Source organism: Gopherus evgoodei, chromosome 19 (genome assembly GCF_007399415.2).
Source record: "Gopherus evgoodei ecotype Sinaloan lineage chromosome 19, rGopEvg1_v1.p, whole genome shotgun sequence".
Taxonomy (NCBI): Eukaryota; Metazoa; Chordata; order Testudines; family Testudinidae; genus Gopherus; species Gopherus evgoodei.
The window spans coordinates 11,184,011-11,199,638 of NC_044340.1; the positions used below are offsets into that span (position 1 = coordinate 11,184,011).

The 15,628-nt window shown below is 49.2% G+C and overlaps 1 protein-coding gene across 2 annotated transcripts in view; it reads right to left on the reverse strand.

The window, feature by feature from the left end:
• OPCML (opioid binding protein/cell adhesion molecule like) overlaps window positions 1-15,628 on the reverse strand; it is a 724,856-nt gene that overhangs the window by 320,220 nt on the left and 389,008 nt on the right. The window contains exon 2 of one of the 2 annotated variants that reach the window (XM_030538415.1): window positions 12,635-12,719. In XM_030538415.1, the coding sequence (XP_030394275.1) occupies window positions 12,635-12,719 (85 nt within the window). Of the gene's footprint in view, window positions 1-12,634; window positions 12,934-15,628 lie in introns of those variants that run through there. The other variant, XM_030538414.1, reaches the window with a different exon arrangement.

Consider the following 15,628-nt stretch of genomic DNA (forward strand, 5'->3'; position numbering starts at 1 on the left):
TTGATTTCATTGCACAGATTCCTTCACCACTTCCTATGGGGCAGGGCTGTCTGGTTTGGAAATATGATGAGAACTGTCTCCATCTGGCAAATCAGACACCATTTGGGGGATGGTGAGAGGTGCGTCTATTAATTGAATGCTATTGGTTTCCAGGTTGCTCAAAACATGTAGTTAATCCTCTAAAATTCTCTGTTAGGGCAAATTATTAGTGACTTTATGGAGTACATCCATTCAGGCTTAAATCTGCAGAACACTCTTGACGTAACCCTTCCATAACTGAGTCTTCTGTGAACCCTGGCATGGATTCCTTAGATTGTCTATCCAATTTACTTTGCCAAAAATTCTTGATTAAAAACAATGTGCAGAATCTTTCTAGGGCATTGGCTCCACTGGTTATTAGCCCCAACTTCAGCAATCAGTGGCCAGACCTTGGCATAGGTGCACCATGGCACACCCACGAGGAAAGCCACAATTTACAGCAGTTGGTCTTGCTTGAAACTTGGGTTGGCTCAATTAGTACAAATCACTCTCGTCTACACTAGGGGTCAGCAGCGATGCAGTTGTGCTGGCCACTGATAGCCGGAGTCATGGCTATTCCCTACTGGAAATGAGACCCAGGACGCTACCAAAACAAAACCACTTTTAAGATAGCATGTCCTGTTTCCACTCCAGACACTCTCCTACGCACTCGAGTATATGGCATTGGTGACACTTTTACTGCAATACCATGTCCAGTTCTGGTGACCACACTTTGAAAAGCATGCTGAAAAACTGGAGAGGGTTCTAGAGAAGAACCGCAAGAATGGTTCAAGGTCTGGAAAACATGCCATACAGGGGGAGGCTTCAGGAGCGCCATCTGTTTAATTTAAAGAGTAGGATGTGATTTAATCGCTGTCGATAAGTACTTACACAGGGAGAGGATTTCTGAGAGTAGAAGCTGAAACTGGACAAATGCAAACGAGAAACAAGATGCAAATGTTTAACACTGCGGATAATTAACCATTGGAACAATTTATTCAGGGATGTGGTGGATTCACCAACTAGAAGTTACGGGCTTGATGCCGGAATTACGAGATGACACTCTATGGCCTATGTTATGCAGGAGATTAGACTAGATGATCATAGCAATTCTGCTGGCCTTAAAATCTTTGATTCTCTGACTAAACAGCTCCTTCCTCCAGAGCGATAACCATTCCAGTTACCTTACACATCCGCAAAAGATGCTCTGCTCTCCTGGCACCCTAACTTCAGTGAAGTCTGAATATTCCTCCCACAGATATGAAGGAAGCAAGGCTGTTTCAGACAGTACCAGGACCAGCCTGTGTAATAATTACATAGTTAAACATAGTAATTAAAACAAAGCAAAAAAAAAAAACTAATCAATTTCACTTAATGGAATATATGTGAACAAGGAGCAAGGCGAGGGAGGGCAGGGCGAGGGAAAGAGAGATCTTATGTGACATGCATACTAACTGCTTCCAAATGAAGCCACTGCTGCAGTGAGCCCCAGGCCTAGCTGCTTCTCACAGTAACTTCAAGTCTCCCTGGAAATGGTTCAGGGTACATCTACACGGCAAAAAAAATAAAGACCTAGAGCAGGAAGTCTCAGAGCCTGGGTCAACTAACCAGGACTCATGCTACGGGACTGAAAATAGCAGTGCAGACATTCAGGCTCTGGCTGGGCTCTGAAAACCTCCCACCCTCACCAAGTTTTAGACACAAGCTCTAGCCCCAGTCCGAATGTCTACACAGCTATTTCTAGCCCGCTGGCATAAACCTGAGTCTATAGACCCAGGATCTAAGACTCGCTGCAGTGTGGACGCAACCCTCTTCCCTTGGAGACCTGTCACTGCATCAGGGCAAGTCTTGCGATAGCACAAAAGACTTTAAATCCGGCTTTAACAGCCCGGATTGAATTAAATGCATCGTAAACAGCCTCTCCGTTTAAGGGGTAGGCATGGGAGCTTGCTTTCTCCTCTCTGCTAAAGGCTCTCTCCCTATTTATGGAATGATGAGTTGACTGTGGGCTACATGCTTCCTTTTTTTTTTATGACATCTGATCAAGAGGGTTATAAAACGCGCTGCAGTAATAAACGTGGCGCGAGGAACCCGCTGCAAAGCATGGCAGAAAAAGGAGATACTGTTGTGAGGATGTATTATTAATAAATGAAGTAGGGTGATTACAGGGAAGCATAGCAGTATTCCACAAGCTGGGGCAAAGCAGTGATTTAGGAAGGGCAAAGGATAGAAACACATTTAAGATGCTGAAGCTGGGCTTTAGGAGTCCTGAGGAGTGGGAGGTCGATTGGGGGTCACTGAAATAGCGAAGCCAAGATTTGTGTTTCTTATCTCTGAAGCTTTATACAGTTGACACCATCTTGATTGCACAGACTGTATGGGTCCATCTTCGCAGCAGAGTTAGCCTGGGGTCTTACTAGGGTGTTGCCCCAAACCCCTCTCCCCTCCACCCATCAAACTCACACACATTTGATGGTGCTTTAAACCTGAGCTGGCTGGGCCATTTGGAGCTATAAGCTAAAGCTTGAGTGAGGCTTTCACATGGGCTGGTAACCCACCCACTTTGCAGTAAGGCTGCAGACTAAACCTCTGAAACTCTGATAGCCCTTCAAAGCCTTCCCACAATTCCCTCCTGAGTGCCCAGAAGAACAGACAAGTTCTCCCACAATTCATGGGAAAGAATCATAGAGCAGCATAGCTTATTGTGGCACAAAGAACCACTGACGGTGGCCTCTGAAGTCCTAAGCGACACACATGGCAGAGCACGGCACCAATGAGGATGCAGTAACTGGGGTAGGGCTTTGCCAGGTGGCTGATCAGGCCCAGGTGTGAGTTAATTCTGCAGTGAAGATGTACTTTACATGGCCGGGTTTGTACTCGGGTGAGGAGACAAGGAACCTGGGAAGGGACTGGAGAAGAACTTGGCATGGAGAAATGATACAAACACAGGGCTGAGTTGGAGATAAGTTGCAAAATAGACCAATGCCAGAGATGTGGGCTCCTCTGCACAGATAGAGCCTCCGTAGGGTAACTGGTAGTTAGACCAGGAGACTGGCACTTTGAACTGCTGGATTCTGCTCCTGAGTTTGCCATGGACTTCTTGAGTGACCTTGAGCCAAGTCAAACCAAGCCCAATTTGCAAGAGTAAGGCACACGTGGAGCTCCTGCTGACTTCAGCTGGAGTTGAGGACTCTTGGCACGTCTGCAAAACAGGTCCTCAGCTGCTTTTGTGACTCTGTTTCCCCATCTGGAAAATGGGGACAACCATACCAGACTCACAGGGTCGTCATGGGGCTTCCTCACTTAACATGTGCGAAGTACTTCAAGGCCCCTGAACGGAAGACACTGCAGGAGCTTAACACATTTATTATCCATCTCTTCTCTTATTCCCACCCTGAAGCCTTCCCTTTCAGGATAAACTGCTCAAGGGTCTGGAAAGAACCTGGCTCTTCCCTGCCCCTCTGTTGGGAGGACAGGGTCCTGGCACATGCACATGGCAAGTGGCAAAGGCCCATGAGAATTATGGCCAAGTTCCCAGGCCTGGACTAGGCTGTTGGCTCCTTTTTACGAGCCTTCATGGTTATTACCACCTATTTCTTTTTACACTCCTGCCAAAATACCAACATTAATCTCCCTCACTCCCGCAAGGCAAAACATGGGTAATTGGATTTATATGGTGTGGAAATTTGTTAGATTTTTTTTTAAATGTACACACACACTAAATATATAAACAAATAAATAAATAATGACAGGTGGGAAGGCATTGCCCCGCTGTGACATATCCTGGGGGATGGGTAACAGCAGGCTGGCTTAAACCGAAACCACATTAATCTTAGCTATCTCTAGCCACCACCTTTCCCTCCTGTCCTCAGGCTAGTTGTGTTGATTACTTGGGTCTGATTTAAGAAGTCTCGCCTTCTCAGAGCACTGAACTTTACAAGCTTCCCGTTGTGCACTGCCATTCAAGCTTCAAGCATTCCTGCTTTCTACTCTCTTCTCCCTTCTTTCTCTTCCACTCTTCCCTCTATTTTCCTGCCTCTCTCTCCTTCCAATCCTACCCTTCTCTTTCTTGCTTGGTCCCTTTTTCCCTTTCCTCAGCTCCATCCACTCCCTCACTGGGACACAAAGGAAGCCCCTCCACCACATGCAATACCCTTTCAGATCCTTGCTGCATAAACAGCAGGAAAAGAGAAACCTGGATTTCCCCATAGGGAAGGAGAAACTATGAAAGATCCTTCTTCCGCTCATCTGGAGCCTCCCTCCTTCATAGGGCAATTCAAAGGGTCTTAGGACTTTGTCTAAGTGGGGAAATTGACCAGACTGAGGCATAAGGATTGTTGAGGAATAAGCAATAAAGGTTGAGGAAGTATTCCAGAACAGCTCCCCGCATTGACCCGCTGTCCCAGAATAAAAGTGATTTTATTCCAGAATAAATGACTCTACTGTACAAGTGCACTGATGATTCTGGAATAAAGGCACTTTTATTAACAGAGTGTCACCTCGGTGAGCTATTCCAGAGTATTTTATTCAACACTGGCTATGCTAGTCAATTTCTCCATGTAAATGAGCCCTTACCCAGGCTCTTTGCAGCACAAACTGGAAGCAAGCAGCACCCTATTCTGCAAATGGACATTTAGCTGTAGGTAACCCACAACATGCTTAGGCAATGGCCATTTTGCACCTTGCTAATCCGATCCCTGCTTCAAGGTATGAGCTGTATCCTGCAAAGGGCAGAACTAAAAGCCCTTCTTTCTTCTATATGCAGCACTGCCCAGATGAAGAGAGGACTAGAAAGAGAACCTCAGTTCATCAGCCAGTCGAGACTAACAGCTGTACTCCTCTTCTGCGGGCATAACGCAGAGTGGGACGGCTACTGCAAAAAATTATTTCCACCACCATTTGTCCAACTACTTAATCAAATTTATTTTCATGGGACTCAATGCCCTTTTGTGTTTGCTTTCCTCACATATTCCAACCAACAAATTGGCTAGGGGGAATGTTCATGCAATCAGCCAGTTTTAAGCAAATATTATTATATCAGCATTACTCATGCCCCAGAGCCCCGTTACGCTAGGTGCTGTATGAACGCAGAACCCAAAGATGGTCCTTGCCTCAAGGAGTTTACAGTCTACAGGAGAATATGAATGGAAAACAAATATACAATTAGTATTTGTGAGTATTGGCACTGGAGATCTACCATTGAGAGTAATGGCTCATCCCACCAGGGAACAGAAAACATGAGATGTACATGTCCTATCAAATCAGCTTGAATGTCAAATATCCCACAACAAACTGCTCACAACAGACAAAGAATTATTGGCAGGAATTATTTGGTGAATTGTTTTTCGTGAATAAAATTGGAGAAAAACGGCACTCCACCCACAGATAACTGGCAAAAGGGGTGCAGGGGAAAGAGGTGAAATTCACTGAATTAGTTATTCCTTATGAATTGTCTGCTTGACTGTAGTATCTAGATTATAATTTAAAATAATACACATGGCTGCTGTATGAGGTATCCTTACTTTAGAGTTGAGGGAAAACCAAATAAGTTCAGGAAATGGAAAAAATATCGAGATTCAAGAGACAAACTGTGAAAGAAGGTAGTGGAACCAAGAAAGGCTTCAGAAGATGGAAATTGGAACAGCAAGGGTCCTGTTGGGTCTTGATTTCATTTTGTGGAGTTAATTCCTAAACCCTTTCCAGAAACAAAGACTAGAGCTCTAGGAACTGTGCATATGTCCGGACAAAGGGCAGCTATTACCATCTTCAGTCCAGGGGAGTTTATTGTGCCTGCAGAAGATTTAGTGTATTCCACAGCAAAGGGATTACAAAAAATGTATTCTGAACCTCTGTAACTGAATATTGCTGCTTCCAACTATTTCAGATGAATAAAGCTCAAGTGTCAAGGGTTTGGAGCTGTGTGTGGATGCTGGCTTTTCACTAGAAAGAAATACAGGAACCTTGCTAGAACTCAAATCGTATTCCTCATAGAACAGAAAGCAACTCTCGCGCTTTCTTTTCTGTGAAGACAGAAGAGATCTGTTGCATTATGCAAAGCAGATTTTAAAGCAAGGATGGTTGTTCCAGTTTTCTGGTTGCAATTTCACTGTCTCCAGGTCTCCACTCACCTACTTCCTCCTCCTGTCTGCTGTATTCTACCCAGCCCCCTGGACAATGTTCAGACAAAGAGAGCAGGTCTGATCGGGTACCCAGGGCAGCCAGTGGGAAAGCACCCCTTGTCTTCCTGGTCCAGCATCAGGCCCAGAGAGGTGTTGGCAGAATCAGTGGTTAAGTTTTGTTGAGGAATATATTCCAAAGGCCTGATCTAAAGCCCATGCTGAATTCATTGGGGCCCAGATCCTCAAAGGTACTTAGGTGCCTAAATTGGGACCTAAAGTTCTTGCCATTGACTGCGATAGATGTTGGATCAGATCCCGAGTGAATTAGAGCCATTGACTTCAGTGGGAAGTTTGCTTGAGTGTAAAACCAGAGCGTCTGATTCTGGATTAGGATGTGAGTAAGGATGGCAGAGCCTGGCCTGCAGTGAGAACTTTGGGATTTTGCCCACAGAGTGTAAAACTCTTTAGCATCCGTCAGGAGATATAGAAACATTAGACATTCCTCTCACTGCTACTTCTCGCGCTTCCTCCCCTAACACAAGCGATGGCACCTAGCTGCAAAGCGTGAATGAGAATTTCAAACACTCCACCATGCATGAGTCCAGGGGGCTGGGTTCGGGCAGTACCCTAGCAGCTGCAGTTCTGTAATCGCACTTGTCTTGATGCAACAGGTTGGCACAGAGGGGAACTCTCCTTCACCCCCATGCCCTTTCTCCAACACCCAGACAATGGCTTTGATATTACAGTTAAATTAGTGGGCACTGTAATTATACCTATCAGGAACAGATAAGACAAGTTAAATACCAGCTACCTAGGGGGAAATTATTATGCCAACGAGGAGGATCCAAATGCCAGAATCCATGGCTGTAATTTCACTGCCTCGCCAATTACAGCTCCTACATGCAGGGAGCTCTACCTTGGAAATGGCAGGTATATATTTAGCTGCTTCAGGAAACTTTTGAGGGGAGTAAGGGGGGCAGTGACAGAGCAGGGCTTCATTAATCTGGCCTGCACTAATTCCCATGCACACTTTCTTTGCCTTTATAAATGGGCTATTATTTCTTAGCTACAGATTAACCTATAAAGCCTTGAAAATTCTGCTGTTGCTTTATGTCTTGATGTGATGAGACTTGACCCAGCTCAGTTAGATGAGACTTCTGAGGTAGCACCATGGGAGGACCTAAGTTTCTGTGTGGTCTGGGTGTGGTCAGAGTGCATGTCATTACGTTGGAGGGAACTTCTTTGTCACTAAGGGCTGCCAAAAGCAGAGCGGGGACGGAAAGGACTGCTGAAGTCAATAAGCTAGATAAAATGCCATTATTGTGGTAAATGTTTAAGTAAAATAAGAATGGGAATCTACTGTAAACCACATTGCATTGCTTATCTTGCCAGCAAACCAGCCTTTTACAACAGACACCAGTACAGTTCAACTGGTATTTGGCCGAGATAACTCCAGGGAGTACCTGGGTACTACAGGTAGAAATGTTGGTAAATCAGTAGGTGGCACTCACTCCAGCCTGGGGCTGGGATACACTGTGTGACTGGAAATGGGGTTTCAGATGAGATGTACAACTGCGGCCCTAAGCACATGGTTATTCAAGATTCCACCAGGGCTGCCCGGGGGGGGGGGGAGGGAAGCAAGTGGGGCAATTTGCCCCAGGCCCTGGGTCTCGAAGGGGCCCCCAAGAGAATATAGTATTCTATAGTATTGCAACTTTTTTTTATGGAAGGGGCCCCCGAAATTGCTTTGTGCCAGGCCCCCTGTATCCTCTGGGTGGCCCTGGATTCCACAGCACTTTCCACAAGAACGAGAATATTAAACCTTGCATCCTGACCAAATTCCAACTAGATAATGAAATTCTTACTTTTAGTTGCAAGCAGATTTGTGTGTTTTCCTTTCCTGTTCTAACTGCTATGTAGTGATCATTTCTGTGGGCTACTAAACATCTACTGTGCTTCACACCAGAAGTGGCTGCATTTCAGCAGTTGGTAACATGTTGGCTGTTTGTTTGATTTTATTCACAGTGTATAGACTGACTGCAAACCACTTGGAGTTCCTTTGAGATGCAAAGTGTGTAAATGTACTAAGGGAATTGTTTGTTCTTAAAACAAAACAGCAAGTTATCCATTAAAATATGAGAATGGTTTTAGGGCAGTGATCTAAAGTGACACTGGAAGCTGCCAGTTGAGGGAGCCATAGATTATGCTAGCGATCTCTAGGGAAAAAAAGCAGAGCACGATTCAGGAGCAGCTCAGACCCAGGAGAGCACTAAGCTATTGCCTGTCTGCATGGAATCTTCATTTGCCGCCCCCCTCCCCACCCTAAAAAGCCAAAAGTCCTGCTCTCCATTGTAGATCTCATTTCTTCTATCAAGGTGGTCGATTTTTCAGCACTGTACGCATTTAAAGGACTGATCCAGAGTGGTGATGAGCTTCCATATGTCCATTAAAGCCAACAGGGAGTTGCAGGTGCTCTGCACCTCTCAGCATCAGGCCCTTCTACATTATCATTTTAAAAGGGACCTTCTGGGTGAAAACTAAAAAGTGCATTTTCAGGGCTTACAGGAATAAGGAGCTTGCATCTCTGGACCCTGGTTTGTGAAAGTGCTGGAAGGCCCTACAAGTCCTCTTGTTACTGGAAAAAGAAACCTCTAACTTCTCTTTTAAAGCGTCAGTCTCCTAACTGGATAGCTGTCAATGCAACCTCCCTCCACAATCTGGGTGTGGACTCTGCATCTCATGGCAGGATCAGATCAGAGACTGTGCATGCCGGAGGCCTAATGCAAGCTGTCATCAATGCATAATCCAGTGAGTCTTGGAAGTCTGTTTTAAGGGTGTCACTGCTTTCCCATCCCATGGGAGAAGGACATTCTAAAATCTGTATTGCATGCATCCCACTGCACTGTCTTCTGGGATACTGCAGCCTGTTGCACAGTGAAGCCACAAATCAATGTCAGATGCATCCCAATGTACCCTCTCCCTGAAACTGCAAAGCAGTATCACATGCATCCCCGCTACCCTGTCTCCTGCAAGATATTGCAGTCTGCTATAGCAGGCTGTTGCGAATCAGCACCAGCTGCATCCTTGATATATCGTCTCCCGCAGGATATTGCAGCCTGCTCAGTGCTGATGCAAATCATTTCCCACTACATCCCTGATACACCATATCCCTGCAAAATGCCGCAGCCCGCTGCATGGCTGCCGGTGTCACATCTCAGGTAAGGACAAACGCAATGCCACATTATCTGAGGGAAGCAGAAGGTTCACTTTAAAGATGAATTGCACATGTGTGTCTCAGATAGTCGGATTGAGCTGCAACAGCTGCTTTCAGCAATGAAGGCCCTGGCAGTCTAGAATTGTTCCTACAGTTAGTGGAGTTCTCCCGTGTGATGGCAATAACCCAGCTCCAGAGAGAGCTAAGGCTGTGCTTTTCAACACACGTACTGATCATTCTGCGCAGTGGAGCCCCTGGGAAGGGAAGTGGCACCATGGTGGAGCACAGCAGGGAAGCTGGTGCCCTGGCTTTGATAGCCTCCCAGGGCCCCCGTTAGACAAACCATTCCCTGAAAGGTCCACTGGGTTAAGCTAATTAATGAAGAGGCTGTGGGCGCGATGGGCTAGCATAGATACTGTGCGGGTTGTCCGCATTAGGGGGTCCTGAATCTTCATTAGCTCACTGAGCAGCTAATAGTCTTCTAGGGACTGGCAGCCAGGCAACAGGGAAAAAAATTCAAAAAGGAGCCTGGCAAGACCAGCTGGAAGTGGGGCTGGCAGGAGGTACCAGCAGACCCTGGCAAGCAGTTATCATGGAAAGGCACGAGGAGAGCTGCACACAATTCCTGTGGCTGGGCTCCCAGCGATGCCACCACCAAAGCAAGTGCAAGGGGCTGACAGGGGAGTGGCTCACTGCAAGGAGAGTGGCTGGGGATGAAAAGATGGAAAGGGCAGAGTGTGGAAATGGGGAAAGTGGAGAAGAGACGTGCGGTGACGAAGAGACGGGATAAAGAGGGGAAGGTTGAAAAGATGGAGAGACAGAAGGCAAAAAAAAAGATGAAAAGAGAGAGAGAGAGAGACTGATAAAGGCTGAAAAGCCCAACAGCTATGGGGCTGGATTCTTCCCAACCATTCCCGTTCCCAAGGCCAGCTGCAGCAAACTCCAGCCTCACAGCAGGCAACCAGCCCAGAGCCTCAAAAAATAGATCAAAGTTGGCCATCTGCTGGTGGAAATCAGAGAGTGCATCAGAGACAGCTTCAGATAAATTTATCCCTAAAATTTAAGCTATTAGACCAAGAGACATGTTCCCAGTGGTTAAAAACCAGGAACCCTAAAAGAAAATGGCTTTATATTTTTAACATATGATCTTCTCTCCCTGTTAGATTTGCAGCCCTAACATCATAGCACTTTGCTAGGGCATGAGAACCTGAAAGTTTACTAACTAGTCTGCCTCCATTTTCCAGGCTGGGAGGAATTCAAAAAACCACCAAGCAGCATCCAGGGTGAAAGAACAATGAGATTTTTAACCAGCTTAGGTTAATTATCTCAGAGGCTGTATTATTGGGAGCAAAACGGAAATTGTGCCTTTGGCTTTTTAACCTGCGTCCCTTTAATCACACGTTGTAAACCACCCCGGCTTGGGCTGGGCAGACCTCAGGGAGAATCTGACTCTGAAGAGGACAGAGCACAGAGGGGAGCTGTGGTGGGAGGGGGGCCCTTTGCCTGGCCTGCAGAAAGTGTGTTTATTTCAGAGCCAGAGGGTTAAGCGTCCTGGAGTCCTGAGTCCTAACCCCAATTCCCCTATGTATGATGGGGTGGGTGGTACTTTGCCTCTCGATTTCTGTTCTGTTTGCTCTTTCTTCTCAGAAGAGTATGTGTGGGCTCATTAGCTAATTTTGGGAATGAGCTTTGGAAAGGGGCAGCGGTGTTGCAGATCCTGTTTTAACAAGGCCACTGTCTGAATGGCAGGGTGCAATTTGTCCGTCTCCCTCCGGGAGCCCCTCTGCCCATGAAGCAGGGAGATGACAGACCAGGAAGCGGGTAGGTAAATGGGGCAAAGCCCCCATTAAAAGGGCAGGGCTCATTAGTCACTCTTCTCGGAAACTCAGCATCCTTTTGGTAGTGACCCCCCGACCATGGGGCACCAGCAGAGATAGAACCCAGGCCCTTCAGCACCTCTGCTGCCATGCCAGCTGGTAATCATAGTAGGCTCTTATCCCCTATGTGGGTCAGCTGCTAGAGGAGGATATGATGACACACTTAGCCTACATGTTGCTCCCCCTTGTGTCAGTTTGGGAGGAAGAACTGCTTACTGCAGCCCTGGCCTTCTAGGTGTATGGAAGGAAGCAGGCAGGCTAGTGTGGTGGAGCGGTATCACAGACTATTTGGCATTCAAGACAGGGCAGGAGAATGCAAAGTTCTCAGGACCTGTTTGTTTAAGATCCGTACGCAAAATCCACACCCCACCACGGACACTTCATGCCGCATAGATGACCGGAAAAACACTGGACCTGTCTATCTGACCACAAGCAGCACAGTCAGCATCTACTGAACTGGCTGTCTCTGCCGTGCCAAAACCATGCGCCCACAGCACACTGGGCACACCTGTAACTCGCCGAGGAAAGGGAAAGGAACGCTCTGCTGTACTGCCTCATGTAGAAGCGACCCATCTGCATATAAGTTGCCTGCATTTTTTGCAGCAAACAGTGTAAGGTAAAACATCCAGCAGAATTCATAAGATGCACCCCCAGAGTAAAAGATTGATTTGATATTAACAGATGTGTGCAGAGAATATAAAGTGATCAAGGCAAAATACTGACATCTCTGGAGGCATCACAGCCCTGGAAACCAGTTAGAAATGCAAACTGACATAGATACACAGGCAATACAGAATCCTGATACTCACCCTACCTCTCCTCCCACACACATACACACAACTTTAGGAAGAGAACTGGAGTGTCAGCCAGCGCAAGCTCACTGTCTGCCACCTAAGCCCAATTGCCAGCTCACTGTCTGGCACCAGTGTTCTCCTGCCAGCTCCACCCTGACACCGCCAACACGCCACCCAGCACCCACGTTTCACTGCAACCCCCCCATCTGGCACTCACGCCCCAGTGCTGAAGAAACAACAGAATGTACCCTCTTTGTTCCTTTAGACGCCCTGGTACTCTATGCCGAGACACCCCCATTACCGTGTCAGCAAACCCCCCCACTCCACTCCCAGCTCACTGGGCCCCAGCTCCGGAGCTCCTGACTCAGCACTGCACGTTCTTCCCTGACTCAGGGGTCTCACCCCACCCCATTCACGACAAACCCTCTCAACCTGTTTTTACAGGAGAAACAGTCAGAGCCAAGGCTAAACCCTGTTACAATGTGGCATCGAAGCCCTGGCTCAGTAGGCTTGTTCCACTCCTACACTGCCCCTCCTGGCATGCACCTGGGGCCGGAGCACCCACAGAGCAACCCCCCTGTAGATACCCAGAGGAAAAGCATCTGCTCCTACCTGAGGGTGGCGCTCTCCCCTTGTCTGACGGTCACGTTGTCCATAGCTTTGGGGAAGGTGGCATCTCCACTGCGCACGGGCACTCCTGCGGGCACAAGGAAGACCAGCCTGAGACAGAGGACGACGAGGCACCTCCAGGGCACGACTAAGCACCCGCCGACCTCCATCCTGGGCAGCGGGGACTTTCCAAAAGGCCAGAAACACACCCGACAAGGCAACCAGGAGAAACCAGGGGGAAAGAGGCAAACGGGGCGGGAGCTCCTCGGAGATCAGCAGCGCCCCTGGCAATCCAGCCTCAGAGACCCGAGCATCCGGAGGGAGTCCCCAGTATTCCTTGGGCGAGGGAGGAGGAAGGGGGCAGGGTGGGGGGCGGAGGAAGAGGAGGAGGGAAGGTGCTGAGCGAGAGATGAAGGTCACAGATCTCTCTCTGCTCCAGACGCTACTTTAAGATTCAGCTGGGCACGCGCTGCGGAGATCTGGCATCAAAAGTTTATAACCCAAGGAGGACGCGTGAGGCTCTCTGGCAAGAGGGGGGTGGCTGTCAAACCCGGCCCCGGCCCGGGGAGGGGGAAGAAAAGGGAGGAGGAGAAGGAAAAATAAAGAAAAGCCACAAAAAATTGCTTCTGTCGCAAGATCAAAACTTCCCTGCGGAGCAGCGGACTCTGCTGCCAGCGGCTCTCCGGCAGCGCAAGGCGAAGCCAGCCCGGCGTGCTCCAGCAGCCCGGGCTCGGCTCAGCTCCGATCTCCGGCGGGCGCGGGGCAGGAGCCCGGCTGGCCCCGGCTCGGCTCGGCTCGGCTCGGCTCTGCTCAGCGCGGGCAGGACGCGGCGGCCGGCGGGAGGCGAGAGGCGCGCAGCAGAGGCGCGCAGGAGCCGGCGGCTGCCCCCACTTTCAGCAGCCCAGCTGCGCGCTCCCTCCCGGCCGGGAGCATCGCCTCGGAGCTCGCCCGCCCGGGCGCTGCCTTCCCGGGGTTGTCATGGCAGCGACTCCATCAGTGACCAGCGCCCGGGCTCCGGCCCCCCCCCGCCGCACTGAGCAACGCGGAGCCGCTGCGGGGCTCTCCCACTTTAACCCTGCCAGCGCCGGGCTGCCCGGTGCGGTGCAAGCGCTAGGAGCCGGGCTTGCTCTGGGCTCCCGCAGAGGCGGCATCACCGAGCCAGGGGACCACCAGCCTCCTCCACCCCCGTTAACCATCGCAGCGCCAGGCATAGCGCGGGGGGGGGGGGGGGGAAGAGTGCGTGTGTGTGTGTGTGTAAGTAATTAAACCATTCCTGCAGCTGCAGCAGGGACCCCTCTGAGAAGCATAACTCTCCTACCCTGCAGGCATCAGCGCTGGCTGCTGGGTTTACAGTAGGGCACCACATAACTATAAGACCCTCAATGTCCCCGCTCCTACATAAGTCACCCCGGCTTAGGCAGCTGGTGTGCTGGGACCACGGCAGGTCATGTATTGTCTCCTGGTTTCCTTGTGCTTTGTCTGGATCCATCTGTTGTCTCTAGTTTTATAGTTTGGTTGCACAGGGACCGGCTTTTCTTTCTGTTTGTACAGACACCCTGGGGTCCTGGTCCATGTCTGAAGCTGCTAGGTGCAACCGTAAGACAAATACATAATAGCCCACTACCAAGGACTTGCTCAGCTTCTCCCACACCCCTAGTTTCTCCTGCTTCCTCCCTCTTCATGCCCCCAGGTGGCCTCCAGCACCCCTCATGCATACCCTGCCCATTCCCCAAGCACCCCATTTCCTCTCTGCCCACCTCTGGGCATACAGCCCCCAGCCCTGGCCTCACCTACCCCACACATACGGTGCACCAGAATGCACATCCACCCTGGTCCCACCTGTCATCTAAGCACAGGGATCCCCTTGCCATGCCTTCCCCATCCAAGCAAGTTCTTCCCTTTGTGTGCTGCCAGGCACTGACCCAAAGGCCATTGCGCAAGGAGATGCTCAGGGCTTTTCATCCACCCCTCGTGGTTCAGTGCCCTCTGCCATTATCATCAACAGACCCATGCCAAGGATCACCCAGCATGCACACGGGGCTCAGAGGGCCCCTGCATGGCACCTGTTCCACAATGCCCAAGTCAGGCTGGGCATTTCCTGGCAGCTCAGGAAGCAGCTCAGATGCCCTGCCAAGAGGCTGCTGACCCGGTGATGTTTTAATTGCAAAATTAACCCCTGCCACGCAGACTCGCCAGTGGCAAGCTCTCTGTTAACACCAGTTAGATTTCTCCCTCTGATGGAACTCACTGGGTCAGTGATCAGATGGAGCATCTGAGGATGTGTTACCTACCCCATCAGATGGGGTGTGTACTGTATGCAGGGTAATATGGCCAGTGAAGGGAGTTCTAGCTGCTTTACTATGCCTTCATGTGCCTTCCCTAGACTGGGGGTGTGACAGGTGAGTCAAGTTCCAAATGTGGTGGTTACAATTTCCTGACTATGGCTAGAGACTTGGGACCTTTTAGAGTCCTTAAAGGTCCCCTCAAGTCTGAGGGGTGGGGAGGGGCAAGTGCTAAGGTTTGAGGAGCTTTGAAATGGAAAGGATCCTAGCAGTGTGTGTATGTGTAAGAGGGGATCCCTGGCATCGCTCAGGTCTTTTGGGATAATCAGGCCAGCCAGATCAATTTCCATCTTGCATTGAAATGTCACGACCCTAAAAACACAGCACTAGCTAAGAGCCTAAAGCTGCAGGCACTCACATTGGCTCAAGGCAAGAGGTATCGCTGAGAGATGCTGACTATGTCATTCGGATAAGTAGGGCAGCCGGGTCTGATGAAACTGGGCAGAGGCTGGGCTTTCCATCCAAAGATGGCATAGCTCTAAAAAAAAAAAAAAGTTTGCTTTACCCCTAATGTTCAAGTTGGCTGGTCCATTTAAGCAGGGTCATTGATGGCTCAAGGTAACTGAGAGACTGGCCTGCTGTCCCTGCCAGATCACCCCAGGCATCAATACAGGGGAAATGCATATGGAGCTGCTGAGAGGAAGTAATAAACCAC